Source organism: Hippocampus guttulatus, chromosome 16, assembly GCF_054856545.1.
Source record: "Hippocampus guttulatus isolate MCC_2025c chromosome 16, RoL_Hgut_1.0, whole genome shotgun sequence".
Taxonomy (NCBI): Eukaryota; Metazoa; Chordata; class Actinopteri; order Syngnathiformes; family Syngnathidae; genus Hippocampus; species Hippocampus guttulatus.
This window is the reverse complement of record NC_141276.1, coordinates 725,473-750,767: the sequence shown is the minus strand read 5'-3', so window position 1 is coordinate 750,767 and position 25,295 is coordinate 725,473. Positions and strand designations below refer to the sequence as shown.

At 50.0% G+C, this 25,295-nt stretch overlaps 2 protein-coding genes across 3 annotated transcripts in view; both read left to right on the top strand.

Moving 5' to 3' along the window:
• The first annotated feature begins 885 nt into the window (after positions 1 to 885).
• col1a1a (collagen, type I, alpha 1a) lies at positions 886 to 16,644 on the top strand. Of its 2 annotated transcripts, XM_086132151.1 has the most exons (50): positions 886 to 1,093; positions 1,506 to 1,614; positions 3,045 to 3,236; positions 3,490 to 3,515; positions 3,868 to 3,903; positions 4,737 to 4,829; positions 5,414 to 5,482; positions 5,570 to 5,614; positions 6,049 to 6,102; positions 6,191 to 6,244; positions 6,330 to 6,383; positions 6,462 to 6,515; positions 6,603 to 6,656; positions 7,422 to 7,466; positions 7,554 to 7,607; positions 7,685 to 7,729; positions 7,818 to 7,871; positions 8,309 to 8,407; positions 8,492 to 8,536; positions 8,626 to 8,724; positions 8,925 to 8,978; positions 9,070 to 9,177; positions 9,611 to 9,664; positions 9,789 to 9,887; positions 9,958 to 10,011; positions 10,083 to 10,181; positions 10,301 to 10,354; positions 10,441 to 10,494; positions 10,578 to 10,685; positions 10,805 to 10,849; positions 11,083 to 11,181; positions 11,261 to 11,368; positions 11,457 to 11,618; positions 11,803 to 11,856; positions 11,944 to 12,051; positions 12,142 to 12,195; positions 12,288 to 12,341; positions 12,427 to 12,588; positions 12,768 to 12,875; positions 12,987 to 13,094; positions 13,194 to 13,247; positions 13,607 to 13,714; positions 13,839 to 13,892; positions 13,970 to 14,077; positions 14,176 to 14,229; positions 14,323 to 14,430; positions 14,518 to 14,797; positions 14,953 to 15,143; positions 15,241 to 15,483; positions 15,923 to 16,644. In XM_086132151.1, the coding sequence occupies exons 2-50, from the start codon at positions 1,533 to 1,535 to the stop codon at positions 16,067 to 16,069; spliced, it is 4,347 nt and encodes a 1,448-aa protein (XP_085988277.1). In that variant the 5' UTR covers positions 886 to 1,093; positions 1,506 to 1,532; the 3' UTR covers positions 16,070 to 16,644. The 2 variants fall into 2 exon arrangements, with proteins under 2 accessions (XP_085988277.1, XP_085988276.1); XM_086132150.1 differs by lacking the exon at positions 1,506 to 1,614.
• A 2,952-nt stretch (positions 16,645 to 19,596) lies between these two features.
• Positions 19,597 to 25,295, top strand: part of smg1 (SMG1 nonsense mediated mRNA decay associated PI3K related kinase) — a 30,431-nt gene continuing 24,732 nt past the window's right edge. Inside the window, exons 1-10 of the mRNA XM_086132542.1 lie at positions 19,597 to 19,814; positions 21,985 to 22,124; positions 22,251 to 22,403; positions 22,555 to 22,691; positions 22,816 to 22,874; positions 23,271 to 23,484; positions 23,575 to 23,700; positions 23,836 to 23,908; positions 24,703 to 24,800; positions 24,890 to 25,063. Of these exons, the coding sequence (XP_085988668.1) occupies positions 19,738 to 19,814; positions 21,985 to 22,124; positions 22,251 to 22,403; positions 22,555 to 22,691; positions 22,816 to 22,874; positions 23,271 to 23,484; positions 23,575 to 23,700; positions 23,836 to 23,908; positions 24,703 to 24,800; positions 24,890 to 25,063 (1,251 nt within the window). The 5' untranslated portion in view covers positions 19,597 to 19,737. The remainder of the gene's footprint in view (positions 19,815 to 21,984; positions 22,125 to 22,250; positions 22,404 to 22,554; positions 22,692 to 22,815; positions 22,875 to 23,270; positions 23,485 to 23,574; positions 23,701 to 23,835; positions 23,909 to 24,702; positions 24,801 to 24,889; positions 25,064 to 25,295) is intronic.

Sequence of the window (25,295 nt, the reverse complement as noted above, 5' to 3'; positions counted from 1 at the left end):
GAACAGGCAGACACATGGATAATGTGAAGGTATCCGCAGTGTGAAGAGAGAGAGCGCGAGAGCGAGAGAGGGAGTGACTTGGACTTGTTGGCCGGCTTCAGACCGTGCAACGTGTCCGCTTTCTGCCGGATCAGACGGCCGCGTCGCTGCGGCTCAGCCGTGAAGGACGACGGTGCGAGAGGAGAAGCCTCCCAAAGGCCTTTTCACATTTGCTCTCGTCAGTTGGGCAAAGCCCCGAGTTGTGCGGCTTTCGCGGGGCCAAACGGCAGCGCAATAAAAGCTTCCACCGCAAATGCCCATCTTGTCCGATTTTGAACCGTACGCGCGTGAGCCGATCGCGTCTCGCCATTGTCGTAGAGTTTCCGGCGCGAGGGGAGTCGGTCGCGCCACGTTTTGAAGTCCGGCCAATCCGGCGAGAGCTTGCTTTTGAGTTTCATTCCGAGCGTCCTTTTAGCGCCGAGCAGAGACGTGAAACGATCCATCTCGCTGCACGTGAGAAGAAAGAAACAAAAACGGCAACATGGCGCCGATGGGAGAAATCTATGAATCGAAGTAGCCGATTCCAAAAAAAGCAGATCCAGAGATCAAATATGGACTTCACTCATGTTACCAATTCAATCACTTTTTTTTTTTTTCCCACGGTGGCCGACTTCGGCCTGCTCCGCATCATCAAGATGCGGAGGACAAAAAAAATCGCTGGCCGAAGATGAAAGGGGAGGAAGAGCGGTGGGCGAGTGAGCGATTATCAACGAGACCATCCTATAGGGGGGTGCTTGATTCTGTCGGCTAGCGAGAAATCTTTCCGCGGCCTGTGTGAGTCTCGAATGACCACTCGTCGGCAACCGACCGTCGGGGCGGGGACGGGGGGGGGGGGGGGGGGGAACCCTTCGGATGGTTTTTGCAAGGCCCACAGGTGCAACGCGCACCAGCTGGTCAAGTAAAGCAGCAGCATCACGGCAACTTTGGCGAGACGCAGCCCAAGACGACGCGGAGCAGCTTGCAGCTCGGCGCGCAAAGTCTGGAATGAAGCTGCGGCTGCCGCCACTGACGGAGGAGATCTTTCCTCTGACCAACCGATGCTCTTCAAGATCAGGTTTCCTCCCCCCCGCCGCCGCCCCCCCCCCCCCATCCCCCATTCTCCTCATCCAAACCCTTCTGCTGTGGAATCATGGAAGGAGGGACCTTTTTTTTTTTCTTTCTTCCCATCTGTTTTTTTTCCCTTCCCCTTCCTTTGAGGGAGGGGTCCATTCTTGTCTTCCCTAAACGCGAGCTCCAGCAAAAAGGGTAACGAGGGTGCGTCCCAGTCGCTGCAGTCCCAGCGCCTCCCAGTTCAGACTCCCATATAAAAAGCCCGGTGGAAAGTTGGTGTAGGCAGTAGGGAGTTTTCTGCTGGGGTCAGGAGGACTGTGGAAACAAGCGGACCCTACCCCCAAACACCCGTGTATGAGTGGAGTGTAGCAGAAAGAGAAGACACCCCCAACTTTTTTTCCTCTCTTGCCTCAAAGAGTCTACATGTCTAGAGGCATCTAGATATGTTCAGCTTTGTGGATTTGCGGCTGGCGCTGCTGCTCAGCGCGGCGGTGCTCCTGGTGAGGGCGCAGGGCGAGGACGACCGTAAGTCTCATCATCTCATCACTTGTTTTTTTTTTGTGGAGCTTCTTGACACCAGACCCCTTTTTTTTTTTTTTTTCCCCCCCCTCTCTCTGATTTTGCAATGTGGATATTTTCTCGACATGTGGATGTAGCGGATGAGATTTAGGCAGGAACTTTGCTAAACAGAATGTTTCTGCATGACAGATAGCGAGTCAGAGAGAGAGCGAGAGGCAGGGTAGGCTTTGCGTAATGCAACGGGCATCTCCAAAGAGGCCCCTCTCTCCTCCCCCCCCCCCCCCCCGCCCCCACCCTAATGCATGCAAAGCAAGTCGCTGCAGGTTTACCTCCAGGCCTGACCTAGACTCCGAGCCCAGCGCGGTTCGCCAAATTCACACTTTGCGTTCCGATTTGCTCGATCTCGCGCACGGCCTTTAACGTGCTTTATAGCTCCGCTCCGGTTGAAACGAAATAGTCCGATGGAAGGAATAGAGGAGGCTTCAAACTAAACGCTGGCTGGCGCCCGGCAGGTGAGGGACGGCGAAACCTTGGGTGGAAACATCGAGAAGGAGAGGAGGAGGTGAGCAGGTGTAGTCTTGTCCTCAGCAAACATGGCGTGTGCTGTGCCATGAGCTGAAGGAAGTTTTCACCCAAAAACTGAAACCTGTGATTTTGGTGCATTGACAGTTGTCTCTGTAATGCTCCCAAAAACGAGAACAAAGGAGAGCGAATGCGTTTTTCCAGATGTGAATTGTCGAGAAAGGCTCGTAAAACTTTGCTGTCAGGCAGATGAGATTGCTTCGTCTTATACCGCCGCCTAGTGGTTGGCCTGCGCATTTTACGCACACATCTGGACGCCCAGTTTTCATTTCCCACCCGCCCACCCCCCATCCCCTCCCCTCCCTTTTTCCTTTTCTGCTTTTTTTTTTTTTTTTTTTCATGCGGTGCTCTAATTGCAAACACATGCAAAGCGGTTCCAGCAGCTGCTGCCAACACGCCCTCAGCCGCTCTGAGCTCACCAATCTGGTATTCTGGGAGAGAATGGATCCCAGGGTTTTTTTTTTTTCTCCGCTTGAAAACTCAAATCAAAATCAGCAATGCCGTCACATTTAAGTGATGGGATTGTGGGACGGTTGAATATTATGAGGTGAGCGAGGTTAGTTTTTCCTGGCTTCCGCCCTCGACTTTGGAGAGCAAGATCAGGTGACCTGCATTCAGCAGCTCTTGGATTAGCCCCGTCATGATCCTACATTTCAAAACAACGCTCAAGAATTTTCTTCCAAAATTGCCATAGGTGCTAGTCCCTCGACTGCAGTCGATAGTTGCTATCTGATTGATTCCCGGGTGGCGCTTCCCCGACCCCCCCCCCCCCCCCCCCCCGCGTCGACTTATTCGTTCACGCGCGTAAGCGTCGCCGCCTGACCCGTCTCGCGCCCCTCTGTCGCCCCCCGCAGGCACGGGTGGAAGCTGCACCCTTGACGGCCAGGTGTTTGCGGACCGTGACGTATGGAAACCGGAGCCATGCCAGATCTGCGTGTGCGACAGCGGCACCGTGATGTGCGATGAGGTCATCTGCGAGGACATAACCGACTGCCCCAACCCCGTCATCCCCCATGACGAGTGCTGCCCCGTCTGCCCCGACGACGGTACCGCGGCCCGTCCTTTTCTCCGCTTCCTTCCTGAAACGCAAAATAGCCGACAGACGCATTTCACTCGAGTCGTCGTTTTTTTACGAGCGCGGTTGCGCCGTAACGCGACGGTTGCGTTTCAGTGTTACTTTTTACACGACGGCGACTGTGAAATATGAAATATCCCGTCATTAAGTCCCACCGACACAAAAGAACTGACTTTGGTGAACAAGTCCAACTAACAAATATGTGTCTCCTGATCTGTTCGCAGGCTACCAGGGTCAATCTCAGGTCGAGGTAAATATGATTATTTACATTATGACATGGCTACGAGTCGCACATATGTCACGTCTGATCAATAAAGCCTCACTGCAAATGATTTCAAATCATCCTGGATTTGAACTCGAAACCACAACTTCATTTTCGTGCTCTTTGTTTCGATTCACGAATGACCACGCCATACTCCATACATCTCATAACATTTATTCTTCAAAATGTACGGATGGTGTTTCTTCATTTTTTTCCCCCCTCAACCACAAATAGAATAGTTGATCACGTCATTCGTGTCGAGATAAATCAATCGCACGATTCGTGAATTGAGTCGTCTCCTCTGCTAAAATTCTTTTTTTTGTTCCTCCTCCTGTTCAAGGGACCCAAGGGAGACCGTGGACCCAAGGGAGAGAGAGTAAGTGCACACTTGTCCACCCGTCAGCTCTCGTTTTAGTCTCGGATGCATGCTGCTTTCCGTGAGAACCGAAGATGCGTTCCCACCGAGGTCATGAAACCTAACGCCGCGCTCAAAAGTTCATGCGGAAACTCCCGCCGAGTTACGTTCAAGCGTGAGCCCCGATTGTGCTGCTTTTACGCCAAGCGGAAGTCGCGTCAATGACGGCGGCCGTTTTCCGCTTCGGTCGTTGGCGCGGAGTTTGAAATGTCAGTGGACGAAAACCCGAAGCCCGCCCGTGTTTGAAAGACAAACATTTTGTCCGACAGCGACGGTAGAGAAACGTAGCGAGTCCATTTGCGAGACGATGTCGAATTGCTTTTGGGATTCAGAGAAAATGGCCTTCAACTGTATTTGATGTATTTATTCACGACCGCCGTGATTGGCGTCTCCCCCGAGTGTCGTGGTTTTCATCGATGTGACCCGTCGATGGCAAAATGCGCGTTTCCCCTCATGGTTATCCAAATGTTTCATTGCTATTTCCGGCGTCCACGTATTTAGCTTGCTGACATTCATGCTCATTCCAAATCCGTCAAGTTGTTTCTTGGCGGGTCTTATCGAGTTCCTCTTTCCTACGGTCACGTGACCCCCGTTCCCGGACGGTCACGTGGTCACGACCTTTGACGAGGGTCATCGTTGTAATTCCGTCACTGTAAACGGAATAAAAAGACGTTAAGAGGCTACCCTTCAAATCGCTAATCCGATCGGTTGTGCCGGATGAATAGTCGGCTTCGTAATTTTGACGTTGTTATCATGACTTTTAAGGGCCTTCCATTTTCTCTGCCCCCTCGTAGGGTCCCGCCGGTCCCGCCGGTAACGATGGTCTCGACGGCCAGCCCGGTCTGCCCGGACCCCCCGGCCCCCCTGGACCCCCCGGCCTCGGTGGAGTAAGTCAAGAGTTTTTCTTCAATATACTTTTTTTTTTTTTCTAGTCGTTGCTATTGTTGATCATTTCACGTTGACGGGACGATGGATCCACTCGACCGAATTCGTGCAACAAGGCGCTTGCTTCCGAATCGTCCTGAACCGTGTTAACGACCCCCGTTCTCGTTGACGTAGAATTGATTTTCAATTTGAATGCGAGGCGAAGCCGGCTTGTTATCCAAGTCGCTTTCGGCACACTCCAAAATGATCACCGGGTCACGGATAGGCTGAGGCGTGAATTTCCTTCACGCGTTCGCTCAATGACTGAAACAAATGTCAAGAGCCGCAAAAAATGGCAACGAGCGGACGCGGTACGAGACGGGCGACGCGCCGCCGGTCTCATCCGTAGTTCCCGATTTGGTGTTTTTGCGTAAAGCATTTCATTCACGAGCGGATAACCACAAAAAACGCAAACGCTTTCTCGGCAACAGTTTACTTCCCGGCCACTGAGCAAGCAGGCACTTTTTCCCCCGTTGGGATCGATGGGCGAGTTGTGCCATCGGCTGAAACGTTTCTAACATGGGTGCGCGGCTCTATTTCCTTGCAGAACTTCTCCCCTCAGATGTCTCACGGCTATGGCGATAAGTCTCCTGTCCATCCCATTCCTGGACCCATGGCAAGTCGATTTCGCACACGCGCATCGGCACTTTATGATTTGACATGGTCGCGCGGACTTTTAACCTTTCCCGCTCGCCTTTGACAGGGCCCAATGGGACCTCGTGGAGCCCCCGGACCTCCCGGTTCTAGCGTAAGTACACGACTTCCTCCCTCCTACTCGCTCAATTGTCAATGTGACCGACTTAAAAAAGTCATTTCTGACAAAAAAAAAAAACAAATCCCTATATCCCAATATCTCCATTGGGCTCATTTAAATGCTTCACTCTAAATCCTGCCCGTTCCAGCTTTGACAAATTTCTGTGTTTTGGGGGATGCAAAAAAAAAAAAAAGTGTTGCTGTTGATACGGCAACGTGCATCCCACCCACCTTTCAGGACTAGCATGCTAAATAAACGCAATTGTGGTGGGGAAAAAAAGCGATTGTCCTTCCCGCGAGCACACCAGGAAGGAATGGAAAGATGACAAAAGTGACAAATGACATTGGCTGAAGCGGCTCCGCTGTCATGAGGCTCCGAAAGGTGTTCGGCGCAGCTTGACTAATAATGCGGTGACGTCTTCTGCACAGGGCCCTCAGGGATTCACCGGTCCCCCCGGCGAGTCTGGAGAGGCCGGACCTGCTGTGAGTACTCCAAATACAGCCGCGAGCGCGAACATGACTTGACGCCGCGGTGAACCTTTTTTGATGTGGAACGGTTGGCCTTTTGCAGGGCGCCATGGGACCCCGCGGCCCCGCCGGCCCCTCTGGCAAGAACGGAGAGGACGTAAGTTGACCGAGTCTCACCTCCCCTCCCCCCCCTCGTTCCATGGCGCGTCGCTTCAGCTTTCCTCGATTTCTTCCAACGGCAGGGTGAATCCGGCAAACCAGGTCGCGCCGGCGAGCGCGGACCTCCCGGAGCTCAGGTGAGTCGCCCGCGCCGCCGCTCCTCACCTTAACGCGAGCAAAAAGAAGAGCCTGAAGGCATTTGCTTTCTGCCTCAGGGAGCTCGTGGATTCCCAGGAACCCCCGGACTGCCCGGTATCAAGGGACACAGAGTGAGTGGAAAAGCAGACAAAGCATCGCAAACAAGCCGAGCGTCTCCTTTGCTTCCGCTTGACTTCTGAATGTGTGCCCCTCCTCAGGGATTCAGCGGTCTGGATGGTTCCAAGGGAGACACTGGCCCTGCTGGACCCAAGGTAAGGACCCCGCGGTTGCTTTGCGTTCGAGCCTTGGCCGCATTTTGGACATAACGCTTGAAAATTCTCACAGCCAATAGCCGACTTGAACTGTCGACAAAATGTGTGAATGCACCTGCGCAGGAAGCATTTTGGTTTTTCCAATCACGGAGTATGACGAGCTCGCGACGATGATGATGAAGGGAATACGCGTATGAATTCACTCTTATTGCTCCCAAATCAAAGAAAACCCGATTTTCTGTCCTACTGCGTATGTTGTGGCGCATGGCACTACCTTTGGTGACATGTTACCGTCCCACATTAAAAAAAAAAAACCCACAAAACATTTTACGTCCAATTACAGTTTCGGAAACAATTGAACAAATGGATCTTTACAGCGGATCTTACTATGGCTTGGATTTGAGCTTTGAAGAAAATGATGTCCTGTTGCCCACATAAGCAATGAAGGCACCCCATCCAGCAAAGCTAAATGGGGCAAATAGAAATAGAGTTCCCGATAGCGTTTGCATGTGTAATTGCGAAGGAAGAGGCTGTGACGGCGACTGCAACGTGGAAGGAGTGCGGCATTGGTCAAAGTAGCCGCGTTGATGGTCGCTCGCGTTTGATGTGAGGGACCGGCGTCTCACGATGCTCCGATTCTTCTTCAATTGCACACCAGCCGTGCAAATTTCGTTTAATTTCAGCCCCGGCACTAACATGTTAGCTTGCTGATCCAAGTGCCGTCCCAAACATTGTCTGACCGGCCTTGCGTTTGTTTGTGTGCAGGGAGAGACCGGAGCCTCTGGTGAGAACGGAACTCCTGGTGCTATGGTGGGTAAAACCGGCTAGCCCATATGTTGCGGTTCGCTTCCAGATGGTATGCATGCCTTGAATCCGAATGTCGTCCTCCGTTTTCAGGGACCCCGCGGTCTGCCTGGCGAGAGAGGACGCGCTGGCGCTGCTGGAGCCGCTGTGAGTTTTTCTCCGCCGCCCAATCCATTGATCACAGCGTGAGATTGGAGCCAAACTGGCTTTTCGTTGTGCCGCAGGGTGCTCGTGGTAACGATGGTGCCGCCGGTGCTGCTGGACCTCCCGTAAGTGTGCATTTTGAAACAGGCTCTCCAAACTCCATTGTCCGTCCCGCACATTTGTCTGAATATGTTGGCTTTATTGTTTTTTTAGGGTCCCACTGGCCCCGCTGGACCTCCTGGATTCCCCGGTGGCCCCGGAGCCAAGGTAAAAGCACAGTTATTATTATTGTTGTTTTTTTACTCCCCTCATTTCATTCTTTTAGGAGAAGTTGTTTTTAGGTCTCGAGGGATTTGCGGAACAAGGCGAGCGCTTGTTGTTTAGCAGTTTTGTATTTGGCTAATGGGACGGGTCAAAATAATTTTTTTATTGGTTGAGATTACAATCTTGGATTTGAGTGATATTGCCTTGAAATGACAGATCCTGTGACTCCTGATGCAGGCATCAGCATTGTAGTTGTGAAACCTTCGGGGAAAACGGAAGCTAGCTGGAGCCGTTGTGTTTATTGGCACACTCTTGACACGATATTATTCATCATTTCGTTTGAATGATGATTTTATCCTAAATGAAGATATTTGGGGCAGGGCGGAGTTAGGATCAACCGATGTTTAGCTTCTTATTGAATCACATAACCCACTTTTCAGGGTGAGGCTGGAGCTCAAGGTGCTCGTGGACCCGAGGGCCCCGCTGGAGCCCGTGGTGAGGCCGGTAGCCCTGGACCCGCTGGTGTTGCTGGACCTTCTGTAAGTAATAAAACAAAACAAAGAACCCCTGCCTTTGGACCTGTACAGAACTGGTCACTAAAAACATGTCATTTTACCCATCAGGGTAACCCCGGAGCTGATGGAGCTGCTGGAGCTAAGGGACTTCCTGTAAGTGCACGACGTGATGCTTAACGCGCTCCAAAGTTAAAACGGCAGAGATTCAGAGTTGAGATGAATGAGTTTGCCGCCCCCCGCAGGGTGCTGCTGGAGTTGCCGGAGCTCCCGGATTCCCCGGACCCCGTGGACCCCCAGGATCCCAAGGTGCTGCTGGTGCCCCTGGACCCAAGGGCAACACTGTGAGTAAAGCTCTTGCATAGCAGATGAGCGCTGTTCTTCATCTGGGCCACGGATAGAATCGGATTCAGAACGACGTCGTTCCTGACGCTTCGATATCCTACGATGCGTTTGGCCCCGATTGTTCATCCCGTCTTTGAGTGACCGCTTTTGATTAGCTTTTGGTCTTGTTTGCTTACGTTTGCTTATTTGTTTGTTTCAGGGTGATGCTGGTGCCCCTGGATCCAAGGGAGAGCCCGGCGCCAAGGGAGATGCTGTAAGTTCACCGCCATCGACTTGCCCGCCTTTCCAGTACGGCGTGGAACGCGGTCGCTCACGTTTTTGTTCGTGCCTTTTGTATCGCGCAGGGCGCCCCAGGAGTTCAAGGACCTTCCGGACCCGCTGGTGAGGAGGGCAAGAGAGGAGGCAGAGGAGAGCCCGGTCCCGCTGGAGCCCGCGGAGTTCCTGGCGAGCGTGTAAGCGCCGTAGCAAAATGTCCAATTTCGCTCCGTCGTGTGTGTGATGTTCTTGAGCTCAGGGCATCATATGAGATCAGATTTTTTTCAGCGTATCGAACATTCCACAGAAGTCCCACCGTCATTACATTTCATCAGTATGACATTCACAAACGTTTTAGTGCCCCCTACAGGTAATTCGTAAAAAAGCCTGTGATTCGTCAACAAAAGAGCATCATTCGCTTCAGATTCTATTGCGAATGGTCACACGATCAGACTTTTGCATTTTGAGTCAAGAGATTTTGGTCCAGCAGACTTGATTGGGTTCAGAGAACCAAATTGCAAGATTTGAGTGTATTTAACCCTGCGTTCTTGGTCCAGCAAAGTGAACGACAAAAAAAGAAATCAGCTTTTTTCACAGACCTAAGCGAGCGTTGTTGCATTTCCTCTTCAGGGTGCCACTGGCGGCCGTGGTTTCCCTGGTGCTGATGGCGCTTCTGGACCCAAAGTGAGTACGGCTCCCCCCGCACCGTTTTTACTCACTTGTGTCAATAATAACCTGTTGGTTTGTTTTCTCTTGGAAGCCATTTGGTTGTGTTCAAATATTTGTCGTGTGCCCTTGACAATCTTAGGGTGCCACTGGTGAGCGCGGTGCCCCTGGTGTCGCTGGACCTAAAGGTGCTACCGGTGAGCCCGGCCGTACTGGTGAGGCCGGTTTGCCTGGAGCTAAGGTAAGACGTTGCTGCTGAGGATTTCTTGACTGGCCATATCCTCCTCTGAACATTTGTGTTTGACCTCTAGGGTATGACTGGCAGCCCTGGCAGCCCCGGACCCGATGGCAAGATGGGAGCTAACGTAAGTCCGCATGTTCACGCCCTCGTGTTTTGAAACGAATGCACACTGGGCTAACGGTAGCATTTCATCAGGGTGCCCCTGGACAAGATGGCCGCCCTGGACCCCCTGGCTCTGTTGGAGCCAGAGGCCAGCCCGGTGTCATGGGATTCCCCGGACCCAAGGGAGCCGCTGTAAGTGCTGAGTCTCAAGCTATGGAGCACGTTCGATCAGATCCACAAAGCTATCCGGATCATTGTCGAGATGAGGCTTACAAGTGACGTGTCCCCCTCCCTCCTCAACGTATCTTTAGGGTGAAGCTGGAAAGTCTGGTGAGAGAGGAGTGATGGGACCTACTGGCCCTGTTGTAAGTTCTCAAGGATACTCTCTTCTGTCCTTGTCACATGTAAAAGCTCACTGGACAGCCCAAAGTAAATATCTGTGGTTCTTTAGGGTGCCCCAGGAAAGGACGGTGAGCTTGGTGCTCAGGGACCTGCTGGACCCAACGTAAGTAGAGGAAGACATGAACTCCAAAGTCCAGCTACTCCCATCATTTTGGGTTCCAACATTCCTTCCTTTGCTCTTCTTAGGGACCTGCTGGTGAGAGAGGTGAGCAAGGACCTGCTGGACCTCCAGGATTCCAGGGACTTCCAGGACCCCAAGGTGCTGTTGGTGAGACTGGCAAGTCCGGAGAGCAGGTGCAAAATTAATTGAATTCAACTCTGACCACTTGTTTTGAACAATGTAAAAATGGCTTTTTCTTCTTCTTTTATTTTCTAACTCGTTTTTTTTTTTTCTTTTCTTTTCTGTAATTCAGGGTGTGCCCGGAGAGGCTGGAGCCCCAGGAGTTGCTGGTGCTAGAGTAAGTCACAATCACCTTTACCTGATAACGGGCTGTAATGACCAAGATGTTTGATCTGTAAAAGTATCCGGCTGATGATGATTTTGGACTCTCCGTTAGCCGACAGTCGGTTGCCTTTGGGATTTGATTTTCTCAAAGCACTTTCCTTTGAATCAAATCAATCCAAAAATAGTCTGCGTTAGATTTAGCTGCAGGTGAGTCTGCCCTAAATTTGTGCCGCATCTTTGATTCAGGGCGACAGAGGTTTCCCCGGTGAGCGTGGAGCCCCCGGTCCCATCGGACCTACTGGTGGCCGCGGATCTCCCGGATCTGCTGGAAACGAGGGTGCTAAGGTAATTTGGGCAAAAATGTTTCTGATACTACTTGCGAGTGATTCTTCCATCTGATTGTTTCATTTGCTCTTTACTTTAGGGAGATGCTGGAGCCCCTGGTATTCCCGGAGCTCAGGGCCCACCTGGACTGCAGGGAATGCCTGGTGAGCGCGGTGCCGGCGGTCTTCCGGGACTGAGAGGAGATAGAGTGAGTTGTCACACCACCGTCAAATCGGATGAAAGCTCCCCCCGGATCAGAATTCTCATTTGTTCTTGATCAATTCTGCCCTCTCCAGGGTGAGCAAGGAGCCAAGGGCGCTGATGGAGCACCTGGCAAAGACGGTCCTCGCGGTATGGGTGGTGCTATTGGACTTCCCGGGCCTGCTGGAGCCACCGGAGACAAGGGAGAGTCTGGACCCGCTGGACCCGTTGGACCTGCCGGAGCTCGCGGAGCCCCTGTGAGTCACCCTCTGTCTGTCTGAAACACTCCAGACTCCAGTCCGACCCTACCTTTGACGTCATCATCTACGCTAATGCTCGTCGTGGTCTTCAGTCCATCTAAGAACAGAAGAAATGTCACGTTGTCTTGTTCAGGCGCCTCGATCATCTTCTCAAGTTCTGCAATTTTCTCCTCTTTCATAGGGTGAGCGTGGAGAGGCTGGAGCCCCTGGACCTGCTGGATTTGCTGGACCTCCTGTAAGTCTATAAATGCTGGCGCTCCATTCGCAGACCTTTTCCTGTTGTTTGGATCACTCCAACCTTTTTCTCATCGCCGCCATTTAGGGTGCCGACGGTCTTGTTGGTGCTAAGGGAGAGGCCGGTAACAATGGAGCTAAGGGTGATGCTGGTCTTCCCGGTCCTGCTGGACCCACCGGTGCTCCCGGACCCCAGGTTTGTCAACCCAAGTCATCAGGTGTCATTGTATTGTGTGCCCCTTGTTAGCTTTCCGACGCTGATCAACCGTACGCTCTGTTCATTCAGGGTCCCGTTGGAAACACTGGCCCCAAGGGAGCTCGCGGAGCTGCTGGACCTCCTGTGAGTTAGAACAGTGACTGTTCTGAGGCCCTCTCATATCGTATTCACATTTACATACAGTCTTCTCATTGACCTCGTGTCTTCTCACCAAGGGCGCTACCGGTTTCCCCGGTGCTGCTGGCAGAGTTGGACCCCCCGGCCCCTCTGTAAGTCCAGTTTGAATCTGGAGCACGTCAGCCGGTTGGATGCGCACAGCCCTGTGAAGAATTGTGCTCCGCTTTTTTTGCAAAGGGTGTCGCTGGACCTGCCGGACCTGCCGGACCCGGTGGAAAGGAGGGACCCAAAGGAAACCGTGGTGACACCGGACCTGCCGGTCGCCCTGGTGAGATTGGAGCCGCTGGAGCCCCTGGACCTTCTGGTGAGAAGGGTAGCCCTGGTGCTGACGGTGCTCCTGTAAGTTATTTCCCCTTTACTGTAAACCCTACTCACACAAACCCGTGACGGAAAGAAGCTTCAAACTGCTATTTTATTTTTACTCGTCTTGCTGGCAAACACGAAAGATCATTTTGAAAAAGGGTCCACGTTCTGGTGGTCTGCCTAACACTTTGCCTCTGCAATCACCCCCCACCCAGGGTAGTGCCGGTATTCCTGGACCTCAGGGTCTCAGCGGACAGCGTGGTATTGTCGGTCTGTCTGGAATGAGAGGAGAGAGAGGTTTCCCCGGCCTGCCCGGACCTACTGTAAGTTCATACGATGACTTTGTCCTCACGTTATCGAGGCCTCGTTCTTCCAGCTAGCATGCCGTTAGCTTGGCTCGGGCTATCGCGACTCACTGCGCACGTCGCCCACAGGGAGAGCCCGGAAAGCAGGGAGCTGCCGGCCCCGGTGGAGAGCGCGGACCTCCCGGACCCATGGGACCCCCTGGACTGGCTGGACCCGCTGGAGAGACCGGACGTGAGGTATGACAAGAAAGAGGCTCTTGCGTTATCTGTTAACCTCCCGTGCGTTTGTCCTTTGACAGGATCACGCAATTGATCTGTCTGGTGTTTCTCCTTCAGGGTTCCCCTGGTAATGAGGGATCCGCTGGCCGTGACGGACCTGCCGGACCCAAGGTGAGCGCAGTGGACATGGCTGCAAACGGCATGTGCTGACAATCGGCAAACTTTGCTCTCAATTGGCTCGCCCCCGACCGCGACAGCCCAAGTTGCAAGAAAGCCGTTTGTATCGTTGCGTCGCCGCTTCAAGATGAGCGCGGCTCAAAACCGGCCAGCGTTTGTTTGATTGGAAAGTCGTCCTCGGGAAAGGCCGTGGCTCCCCCTACAACGCTGAACGAGATGCTCCGTATGAAATAGGAACGGCAACGATGCTAAGACTACAGAATGGGCAGCTTTTTGCGTTCCGACACCTGCATGGAGAATGCCTCATTTCTTTGAAAGAGAGTAACTGAGATGATCTTGCGGAACAAATTTAGGGAGACCGCGGAGAGTCTGGCCCCGCTGGAGTTCCCGGTGCCCCCGGACCCCCCGGTGCCCCCGGACCTGTTGGACCTGCTGGAAAGAATGGCGACCGTGGAGAGACTGTGAGTGAACCGCGGCTTTTCCGAATCTCAACTTGATGAGAGGTTCATGAACTGCCGACTGCCGTTGAGAGGTGAACATTTGCGATAGGGCACGACACGCCTCATTGATTTGCTTGTGTTCCAGGGAGCTGCTGGCCCCGCTGGTCCCTCCGGTCCCGCTGGACCTCGTGGCCCCGCTGTAAGTAACGCGATGAGCACGAGCGACAGAGCTCTGCAACGGGCACAGATCGGGTCAATCATGTCATCTCCACCTAGGGAGCCGTTGGACTTCGTGGAGACAAGGGAGAGAGCGGTGAGGCTGGTGAGAGAGGCATGAAGGGACACAGAGGATTCACTGGCATGCAGGGAGCTCCCGGACCCGCCGTATGTTCCTTCACGCTCTTGGCCGCACATTTTTTGGAATGTAGGGTATAAAATAACACACGTGGGTCTTAACTGCCGTTTTCTTTGGACGCCACTAGGGTCACGCTGGAGAGCCAGGACCTGCCGGTGTTGCCGGACCCGCTGGACCTAGAGTGAGTTCACGCTCCAAAGAGACTTTGTTGTGTGTTCTAGCTTCTTCCTTTGGGGAATTTCATTTATTTCCCCCCCACCCCCCACCCCATCAGGGACCTTCTGGAGCTGCTGGTTCTCCCGGCAAGGATGGTATGACTGGCCTCCCTGGTCCCTCTGGACCTCCTGGACCTCGTGGACGCTCTGGAGAGATGGGACCTTCTGTAAGGCTCGCTTAACTTTGCCATCTATTGTAATCACTGCCCGAATTGCGTTAACGCCGCATCCCCCGCTTCCCTTCTGTTCTTTAGGGACCTCCCGGACCTCCCGGACCCCCCGGAGCACCAGGCGCCCACGGCGGCGGATTTGACATCGGTTTCATCTCCCAGCCCCAGGACAAGGGTCCCGATCCCTTCCGTATGTACCGCGCTGATGACGCCAACGTTCTGCGCGACCGCGACCTGGAGGTGGACAGCACTCTGAAGACCCTGAGCCAGCAGATTGAGCAGATCCGCAGCCCCGACGGCACTCGCAAGAACCCCGCCAGAACCTGCCGCGACCTGAAGATGTGCCACCCAGACTGGAAGAGCGGTGAGTCATTATGTCACGGACTATTCACACGCTTCCTTGCGGCGGTAGTGGGGCATGAAGGCTGAGACTGGATCCACCCCCTTAGATGAGACAAGAGTGTGCGATGCGTTGCGGCCGCTTTTGAAGTCTGATAGCTTGTACCCCTCCGTCTTCAGGCGAGTACTGGATTGACCCTGACCAGGGCTGCAATCAGGACGCCATCAAGGTCTACTGCAACATGGAGACCGGAGAGACCTGCGTGTCCCCAACTCAGCGTGAGGTTGCCATGAAGAACTGGTACGTCAGCAAGAACATCAAGGAGAAGAAGCACGTCTGGTTCGGCGAGGCAATGAACGAGGGCTTCCAGGTAAACGCGCCGAATCCCCAACAAGTCTCCTTTCGTTGGTGAACTTTCGATCGGAACGTGTACCGAGCCCTCTGCGCTCTGCTTTCCTTCCCCAAAGTTCGAGTACGGCAGCGAGGGCTCTCTGCCAGAAGACGTCAACATCCAGATGACCTTCCTGCGTCTCATGTCAACTGAGGCTTCCCAGAACATCACATACCACTGCAAGAACAGCATCTCTTACATGGATGCCGCCACCGGCAACCTGAAGAAGGCTCTGATGCTCCAGGGCTCCAACGAGATTGAGATCCGAGCTGAGGGCAACAGCCGCTTCACCTACAGTGTCCTCGAGGACGGCTGCACGGTGAGCGCATCTGCTTGGATCCGTAGCGCTCGATCGCGAGATTTGCTCGCTTTGGTCGAAAGCACCGCTCCATGCAGAGATGATAAATTCCGGTCCAGAAAGTCACCACGCTGAGCCACGAGTAGCCGCAGTCTTTGGCCACAAGTAGCCGCGGGCGCTTCTACTCAAGGCAGCTCGTCGACCTGCCCGTTGAGTAGGAGCGGCAGGGTTTTGACTTTCTGGACCATCTCTGACAAGGTGCCACGTGATGAACAAAGAAGTGATTCATGAAACAGTGCGGACGTACAAACAATGCGGATGATGACATAAATGCGTATTGACGGCGCGGTTTTGGCACGTTGGATTGCAATGTATGCAGTTTGAGGAAGTGTGTATTGGTTGGGAGTTTTAAACGTTGATGAACGCGCATCCTGACGCCGATTCTTTTCTCTCCTCGCAGTCACACACCGGTACATGGGGCAAGACAGTCATTGAGTACAAGACATCGAAAACATCTCGCCTGCCCATCATTGACATCGCTCCTATGGATGTTGGTGCTCCAGACCAAGAGTTTGGCCTTGAAGTTGGACCTGTCTGTTTCTTGTAAAAAGAGAAATCTGGACTTGAATATGTTGTGGTGCGTGAGTGTGTGCGTTTTATTTTTCTCTAGCAACCATCCCTCTTAAAAAAAAAAAAGAAAAAGCCACCAAAACATTTTTTTTTTCTGATCTGGCCCCCTTTTTCCCTCCTCATCCTGCGATTCTATCCGACCATTGTTCCAATGGTCTACCATGCCTAAAACCTGCACTTCAACAAAGATGGCAGTGATGCGGCAATGCTCGCATCGTCGCATTTGGGACCACTACTTTTTTTTTTTTTTGGTTTGTTTATTTCTGACTCTGTTTTTGTCTCGTTTTTACCATCACCAACACCAAGGATCCCATAGAGAAGATTTTCACTGGCTACAAGAAAATAATATATGCTTCGATCAAATTGACTCCCCCGGCCCCTCTTCAACCAAGCCAATCCAGGCCTCTCTGGAGTTTACAGAAACACACAGGTGACTTTTGTATTTTTATACACCCGCCCTGCGGTGAGAGGAATGAAAGGACAGTCCCGACAGACAGAACCCGATTGCTTTGTACCACATTTCAGGTGTTGATGAATAAACGGTGAAACTGACAGTCATGTTTGTCTTTGTTGTTATGCCGGCCGCTCTCCACCTGCCCAAAGTCCCGTCGGTTTTGCTCTTGTTTGTTCCTCTTGTCTGCCAAAGTCACATTAAAACCACCAGCAGAGAAACATGGGTTTAAAACTTGTTTTTCTTTTCAAGAACATCCTACGGCTACCTCAAAGAGAAAAAAAAAATGTTTGAAAGAAGTGTGTTTGCCCGCGATCAGTGGAGTCACTGAGGCACTTTAACAAAAGCCAAACTGGTGCTATTCTCTTGTGCAGGGTCCCTGACATCCACTTTGTCTCGACAGTTCTTTACTGTTGAGCTCAAGAACGTGACAGAGGCCTTTTAGCGTTTTCTTTTCTGGTGCGAAAATGAAACCACCAAACAAAGGAACCTTTTCTTTTTCTGTTTTGTTTTTCTGTTCTCACCCCCTCACCCCCCCTCATGTAACTCAAGCAAATTCTCCCAAAGCCTTCCCCTCCGCGATCCGCATCAAAACTCCTGTTGTCTTTTGTTTCATGTTTTCTGGAGGCGGGTTTTCTCATGCCAAATTTTGAAATGCACAGAAAGCGAGCCATCGATAAAAAAGGAAATCGGGACGAACGCCACAAGATCTGTACCTATTTTGTATATGTATAATAATTTGAGATGTTTTTAATTATTTGAATGCTGAAATAAAGCACGTTAAGTGGTCGTACAACGAATCCTGCCTTTACTGTCTCAATGACTGGCCCAGCGGAACTGAGCTCGAACTTGGACAGATTTTTACAACGCTTGAAAAGACACACAAATTGACTCTTCAAAGACGTCCGAGAGAGGACCCAATTGGAGCGTCCTCAAACTGCTCGGGGCGGGCTCCGGCAAGGCACGATCGAGGAACCGGGCTGTATGTTGAAGCATTTCCATGTAAGATTGCTGACGTGTTTCTCGCCGAATCATTGAAAACCTCTTTTTATCCCCCAGTAGGGTTTTCCCTCCTTACGACACCAACAAGAAACGAGAATCAGCCTACCTCTCAATTGGAGCTGTGAGTTCCCAATTTCCATCCAAAGAAATAAAATCCATCGTGGGGAGGGGGGGGGGGGTGAAGATTCCGATTTAATCCACCAAGCGATGAGAGTGAGAGCAGATTTCTCGGCTCGTACCCGAAAGGAGAAATCCAGAGTAGTTTGTGAGCGAGCGCCGGGCTCAAAGCACAGTGCAAGCAGTGAGTGATGTGTCGATCGCGAACGAGCCGGTACAAAAGGACGGCTCTCTGAAGTGAACGATGAGCGTCGGCACCCTCCGTCGAGAGCCGGCTGTGTTTCGTGTTCGTCCCGATTTCTTTTTTTTTATCGATGGCTCGCACAGAAAGTGAGCCATCGATAAAAAAAAAAAACGCCTTACTATACATGGTCGTTTTTTTTCAGCTAACTTTTAGCAGAAAAAAAACGACCATGTACAGTAAGGTGTTTTTAGCCGGAAAAAACGACCATGTATAGTAAGGCGTTTTTTGACAAAAAAAATGACCATGTATAGTAAGGCGTTTTTAGCCAAAAAAAACGACCATGTATAGTAAGGCGTTTTTTGACCAAAAAAATGACCATGTATAGTAAGGCGTTTTTAGCGGGGAAAAAACGGTCACATTTCCCAGTTACTCCTAGCAATGAATGCCTTTTCTATGATGATGATAACGATGATGACTTTTATCACTATCACTTTTATAATTATTATTTCCAAATTGTTGATGACTAAGTTTGACCTTTAGGCTTTGCAATTAATGTTTTGAACGAGAACTGTACATCTGATGCACACGGGTTCTCTCTGGTGGTCGGTATGTAAAATACAATCTTGCCTCGAGATGCTGCCGTCACAGTAAATTCGATTAAATTAATGGTATACAAGGTGCAGACGGAAAAGGACGTTTTTTAAAATTGATAGCACAAAAGAAGAAAAATAACGCCCCAGTCACCCAATTACGAACGGTTTTGTGTGAATGCTGGGATACTAGCATAGCATCCCAGATGTAATTACCAACTCAGTAGATGAGAGCTCAAAGTCAACAAGTGCAGCTCGTTCAGGATACAGTATACAATTGGTTTATACATTATGTTCACGGACCTTTTCTGCAAGATGAAACATGCAGTCTCAAGGAAAGAGGGAACGACGTGGAAACAATGGTCGTAGCAGAGAATAACCGAGGCAACTCATTTTATGCCTGAAACGTTCGCATTACAGCTGTTCGAAGAAGCAGGGCCAGGGTCATCACCGGGGTTTTATGGACACGAGGTGCGTGGCCTCAGGATTTGAGCGAACAAGCAAGCACGACAGTAGTTTGGGAATTTTTCATTGTATATTTTTTATTCCGTTTAGTTTGAATTTTAGTTGTTGTTTTTTTAAACACAGGGTGTTTGTTGGGCGCACAATTAAAACCAAAAAGGTCACAACAATATTTGTGTAATGGATTTTAACAGCAAAGCTTTCCAAAAATAGCATTCTTTTGAAAATAGGATAACATTTTGTTATGGGATTTTGAAACCTGGATATTACACACAACAATATTTGCGTAATGGATTTTAACAGCAAAGCTTTCCAAAAATAGCATTCTTTTGAAAATAGGATAACATTTTGTTATGGGATTTTGAAACCTGGATATTACACAAACGGTCAGACCAAAAATCTCGACTCCCGTTGACTTTGCAATCGACGTTGGTCAGATTGGATGCATTTTCACATCTTTTCAAAGAGTCAAAGCTTTCTTGATATTTGTCAGTTCTCACAGGAAAACTATTTTCTCACTGGAATCGTCTTTAAAAGACCAGCCTGATAATTTTTGGTATCGCGTAAATAAAGTAACCTTTGAAATTCTACGGCCTTCCCTTCCAAAACTACATTGTAGTACACGCCATCAGTCGATTGGAGGCGCTAACGAAAACTAAGGGTGATTCGGTTGCTTTTCCCAGCACGAAGAAGGCTAACCAAACACAACCTCAAGCTAACTGTAACAACGAGTTGCCACCGATTTGCGATACTTGACATTATCAGAAAGCGAAACCCAAGCCTGAGGTACTCGGTTGACGTTACCGCTACAAGCGGGTCATGCAGCTCCCCAAAAGGTAATGAGCCGGAAAGCCTCGAGGTCTCGGCTCAGCGGTGCCCACAAACTGCAGCCACACCGGAATGACTGGCAGCCCAGGTTGGTGCTCTGTTTCGGGGACGACTGGTGAAAATCAAACGCTGTGTGTTTCGGGGCCTATGCTCGGCTTCCTCGTCAAGTAGTCGCCGCATGGGAAGGGAACTTATTTTTAGCCTTCGACTCATACAATTAAACACCTATACGTGGCCTAGCATCGGCCTCGAGAAACATTACGTGGTGCCTCAGACCTCAGACTTGTCTAGTTTTCGGCGGCGGGTGAGCCGTACATGCAGCACTGATTTGGTGATCTGACGCTAACGTTAGCCTGGGATTCCCTTCAAACGTGCCTCGGAAATGCGACCCAACACCCGCGAGTGCATCTTGATGACAGTTGTGCTCGGACATCTGATCGCAAAGCGCGCGCTAACGTGTCCCCCAAATGTGACAGAAATGGCTTTGTTTGCTCCTGGCACCCAGCATCTGCGGTGTGCATTGATTTATATGCCCCGCGTTGATGACATTCGAATAACGCTTAGAATCATAAACACTTTCACAATAGCGTGTTTCTTCCTTGTTGAATATCCCGGGCCGATAATCGCCCACGGTTTCAACGAGGTTGAATTTGGAAGGCCGTAGAAAAGGGAGACATCATTTTCACCAAAGATTGCAGTTTACGCACCCGTTCCCTCAGGTTTTCAGGTTAATATTTAATTCGTATTCACGGTGATGATGATAATGCCCGCTTCGCGAGCACGAGGTGTCCCCACCGCACATTGAACTATGGCCATGTGGGAACAGCAGTCATGAGTGAAGGCACCGCTGCATAAGATTCTCACGGTGCTATTTGCAAACGTTTATGGTCTTCCCATTTCTAACTGTATCAAATTCCTCCTAACTTACACGTTCGCTTTTTTTATTTAACATACACATCAAAATGTACAAAAAACTGGGCCAAATATTTTGCTTTGTCATCGATCCCGATGGCAGTTTGATCAACTGCTACGTAACTCAACCAAAAATACTGTACAACTGAATACCAGCTGGAAATGCACCAGTCCACGTTTGCAAACCTTCAAACAAACAAAAAAAAAATACTTTTGCTTCATCTCGTTTGCAGTCTTGTGACTAATATATTTGGCGACAGTTGCAAAATTGTTGCACTAGCATTGCTGCCAAATTGGCTTTTTCACTTCTTTTTTTTTTTTTTAACCCCGAATAAGGGGTGCATATTTGGCAGAGAGTTCATGAAAATGTGTCATCGCTATGACCAGTCAAAATCTGTTTATTTTGGGTACGTTTTATAAAGCACTCTATGGCAGGGGTGGGAAATTCATTTTCCAAAGGGGCCACTTGAACAGCAGTTGTTGACGGCCACGGTAATTTGCTCACCTCAGTTGTGTTCCATATTTTTGCATTCATATCAAGTATTCAATTCTGTTATTTTAACATCTGTTAGTTGTGTTAATACGTTGTTATTTTTGGAAATAAATATGAATCCAAATTGTAAGCAGCCATTAAAATGACATATTTACAGACACTGACACTACATTTCTATTTAATCGACCTTCCCAAAATATCTTGTCTGCAGTCTCATGTGCATAATTGTATGCATACACTTGTAAATAAAAGCACCTGATCCATGACATTCTATTTTGACTTCAAGATTTAGAGCCTGTCAAAGGCTATGGGTGAATGCAGCCAGCAGGCCGTACTTTGCGTTGTTCTAATTTCACCTTTTGTCGCTGCTCATTGGGAACGGCCTTTTGTCATCTGCAATCATTTTGGAGATGGCCTTGAGTACTGTTAAGGCATACGATAGGTTTAAAAAAAAAAAGTCTACAAACCCCTGTTCAAATGCCTGGTTCTTGTGATATATGAAATGAGACCAAGAGAAATCGTCCGCCCAAATTTTCCACCATTTTGTTTCACCTATATTTTTTATATTATATATATTTTGCACATCAGGTTAACGACTTCCAGAAGGAAAGACTTGAACAAGATATAAAGCCCAGAAAATATAAATCTTTAAATGTTCAATTCAGGGGTGGGGGTGATTTGGCATAGAACGATCCTCCTTTGTATTCCAACTGTTAGGTCATGAAAGAAAAACAGAGCTTCCAATTTAATTGAATTAGTGACATTAATTGAGTGACTTTCATTTTCACTCATGTGAAATGCATCCAACTCAGGATCGTTGCCCTTTTGTGTGTGCCGTCGTCCTTTTCTCCAGAGTTGACGGTGTGTCATTCCTCGAGGACGCAGTGAGGTCCAGCGAGCTTGGCTCGGCAGCGTTTTCCGACACCTCGCCCTCCGGCTTGGCTGAGCAGCCAGCGGCGCCCAGCGATGCCTACGCCGCTGCAGATGAAGAGGGTGAGGCGTCTGCGCTTGATGCTCCCGCCGACTCATTCGGAGTTGAAAAGAGAGTCGTCACATGGCGCTTAACTTAGAGACGAGCGATCGGCAAAAGTAAAACCGCACTTATTTTGCATCCCGCAGGTGGATATGAAGCTGGCCAAGGTGTCTGTGATACTACTTTTGGTTGGAAGTCGCTGGGGCAAGAGTTGAGGCCCAATGACGTGACGGCGGATTTAAACTCTTTTCAGCATGGAAACCGTGCTTTCGCTTCAAAGGACATGAGGAAATCGCAGGGTGAGGCCGCGCGAGAAATGTACACGATTCAAAGATGTGACGGGATGGGTCCTGAATCGTCTCATTAAGGCTGCTCTACTTTGGTCAAAAACAGGCCAAGACTTTCTTGCGTGTCACTCACAGCATGTTGAACGTCAATGTGCTTTTGTAGACAGAGGGATGGCTCACTCAGATGAGTCTCGCTTGGCCAACCTCCTGCGCCGAGTCTCAAGGGAGGATGATCGCGATCGCAGGTTGACCACCCTCAAGCAGTTGAAGGAATTCATCAGTCACAGCGAGAACAAAGCGGTCAGTCTTAAAGTCACCATTGACTTGGGAAGAAAAAAAAAAAAGACGCAAGATGGACATGTTAACTGGGTACATCTGTGCGTATATCCAACTATATATATCTGTATATATGTTTTTGTTACAGAACTTGGTCAAACAGTTGGACACCATCCTCAGCACCTTGAATGATATTTTGAATGAGAGGTAAATTGAACCGTCTCACCTGCAGAACAGATTTTGTCAGATTGCACATCCCTTTGTTGAAACAAGTTTTTTATTGTATAAAATAAATCAGCTTGTTTTGGCCCAACGATGAAAAGAAAATGAGGGGGGGAGCATTCATGAGTGACACCAGTTATGACAACCCCCTGCTCTCATGGTATGAAAGAAAGGAATGAAAAAACGCATGGGTTTCGGCATTCCCTTCCAATATTTAAATATATTCCCAAAAAAAAGAAATGCATTTGTACCGACAGTGTTGGACTACACATAATTACCGTACTTCTATCCCCCCGCCCCCCCCCCCCCCCCAATATATAACAAAGAATTCAGAAACCCACTCCTAACAGACTGGCTTCCCTATGTTGCGGATGGTTGTAGTAGTAAGCTGCTCTGGGAGTTGCGTCAGGATGCGGCGGCCTGCTTGGGTCTGCTCTGCACCGTGCTCAGCTACGAGGCGGAGCGTATCTTCAAGTGGCTCTTCCTCAAGTTGACTTCAAGCACTCGCGACGAGGTGAAGCTGTTGTACCTGTTAGCGACGCAGCGGGCTCTGGAGGCCGCGGGGGAGCGCAAGACTTTCACTCAAGTCATGCAGGTAACCCCATGCACATGTCACGATTGCGCTCATCGGGAACTCGACCTCGTTACGAGGCTAATATTAACTCTCCTGTTTTGTGTGTTACAGCTGGTGATGAGCAATCTCCAGTCCATCTTGGAGAATGTGGACACTCCAGAGCTGCTCTGTCAAAGTGTGAAGTGTATTCTTCAGGTGGCTCGCTGCTACCCACATGTCTTCAGCACCAATTTCAGGGTGAGAGTGCTGGCGCCATGTTTTTGCGTACGCCCAAGATCTACTTCAATCATCCCATCTCCTAATGTGCAAAAGCACGTTGTGACACTTGCCTCCGCCTCCGCATCCTTGGGTGCTGGTGGTTATTTTCAATAGGACACGGTGGATATCTTGGTGGGCTGGCACATTGACCACACTCAGAAGCACTCGCTCACTCAGCAGGTGTCAGGTCAGTGGCCATTCTGTTTTTGAAGGGAGAAGTTTTCATGTTCCTAAAGAACATCAACTACCTGTGACCAGTCAGGTTTCAGACACATACCCCGTGTGTGCAGCGGAACAGTTCAATTCAAGTCAAATAGACATTGCGGTGTCATAGAATGGCATTTTCAAGACGCAAGGGCTGTCATTTGAAGGGGGAGGAGGAAAATGCAACTTTTGCTTCATATCAGGTGGTTGGTAGGCTGTTTTTTTTTTTTTAATAGAGTGACAAGATACGGTCAGTGCTGAAGAAGTCATAGCTTTTTTTAGGGGGGGGGTTATGATTTTGATACCAAAAAAATAGCCCCGCATTGTCTGAAAAAGGGCTAATGGAGAATGTAAAGAAATAAAATGGGTTTCATAAGGTGTAATTCTGCGGTGCCGTATACATGCGTGCCCTTACTGCGCATGTCATGAACGTGGACAGTTCGTCTTCTGTGAGCATCTGGAGTTTCGGCGTATTGTAGCTACTCGTGAGCGCTCTCATTTTATGCTTGTACGGTCGAATTGTGTACTGTTCAGTAAACGGCTGAAATTCCAGTTGCAAATCTTTTTTTTCCTTTTCCTCACCTTCGCTTGGAACTCAAGTTTTGGTACGCAACGGAAAAGCAAACAAATTGACAGAGAGACAACACGTAACGCAAAAAAAAAAAAAAAAAACCCCTCTTAAGTTGAGGAACCCGTGAGACACGCCGCCACATATACAGTCGAAGAAGATAATAAAATGTCGAATTTATTGTTTTTTGCCTTTTTCCCCACTTGAAGCCTGGCTCCAGAGTCTGGAGCAATTTTGGGTGGCAGATTTGACTTTTTCCACCACTCTGCTGGGGCAGTTCTTGGAGGACATGGAAGCATACGCAGAGGTGAAGCGTTACATGCGTGCGCTGTTGCTCGTGCGCGGTTTCAAGAACGTTTTAATCAAGCAGACAGACTGACTTGCTTTTGTTTCTAGGACCTCAGCCACGTCGTGTCGGGGGAAGTGCCGGATGAAGACATCCCGCCTCCTGCGGTGTCTCTGCCAAAGCTGGCAGCTCTTTTGAGGGTGTTCAGCACAGTCGTTCGCAGCATCGGAGAGCTTTTCAGCCCCATCAGAGGACCGCCCATCACTGAAGTCTATGTCACTGATGTGAGAGAAGCACACCGGAGAACATCTTTAGGCCGGGCTGTGTTGGTGTGATGAAATATGTGTTGAATAATTGATTTAGCCTGCCAAGTCAATGGGGAGGATGAAAATCCGATTGCATCACATGCCAGGCGTTATGTGGCCATCCATAGCTCCACATTCCATTGTTGAAATGGAAAGGATGCAAATGCGTTCAGAGATTTGTCAGCAGAGAAATTAGAAGACCAGCGAGTTG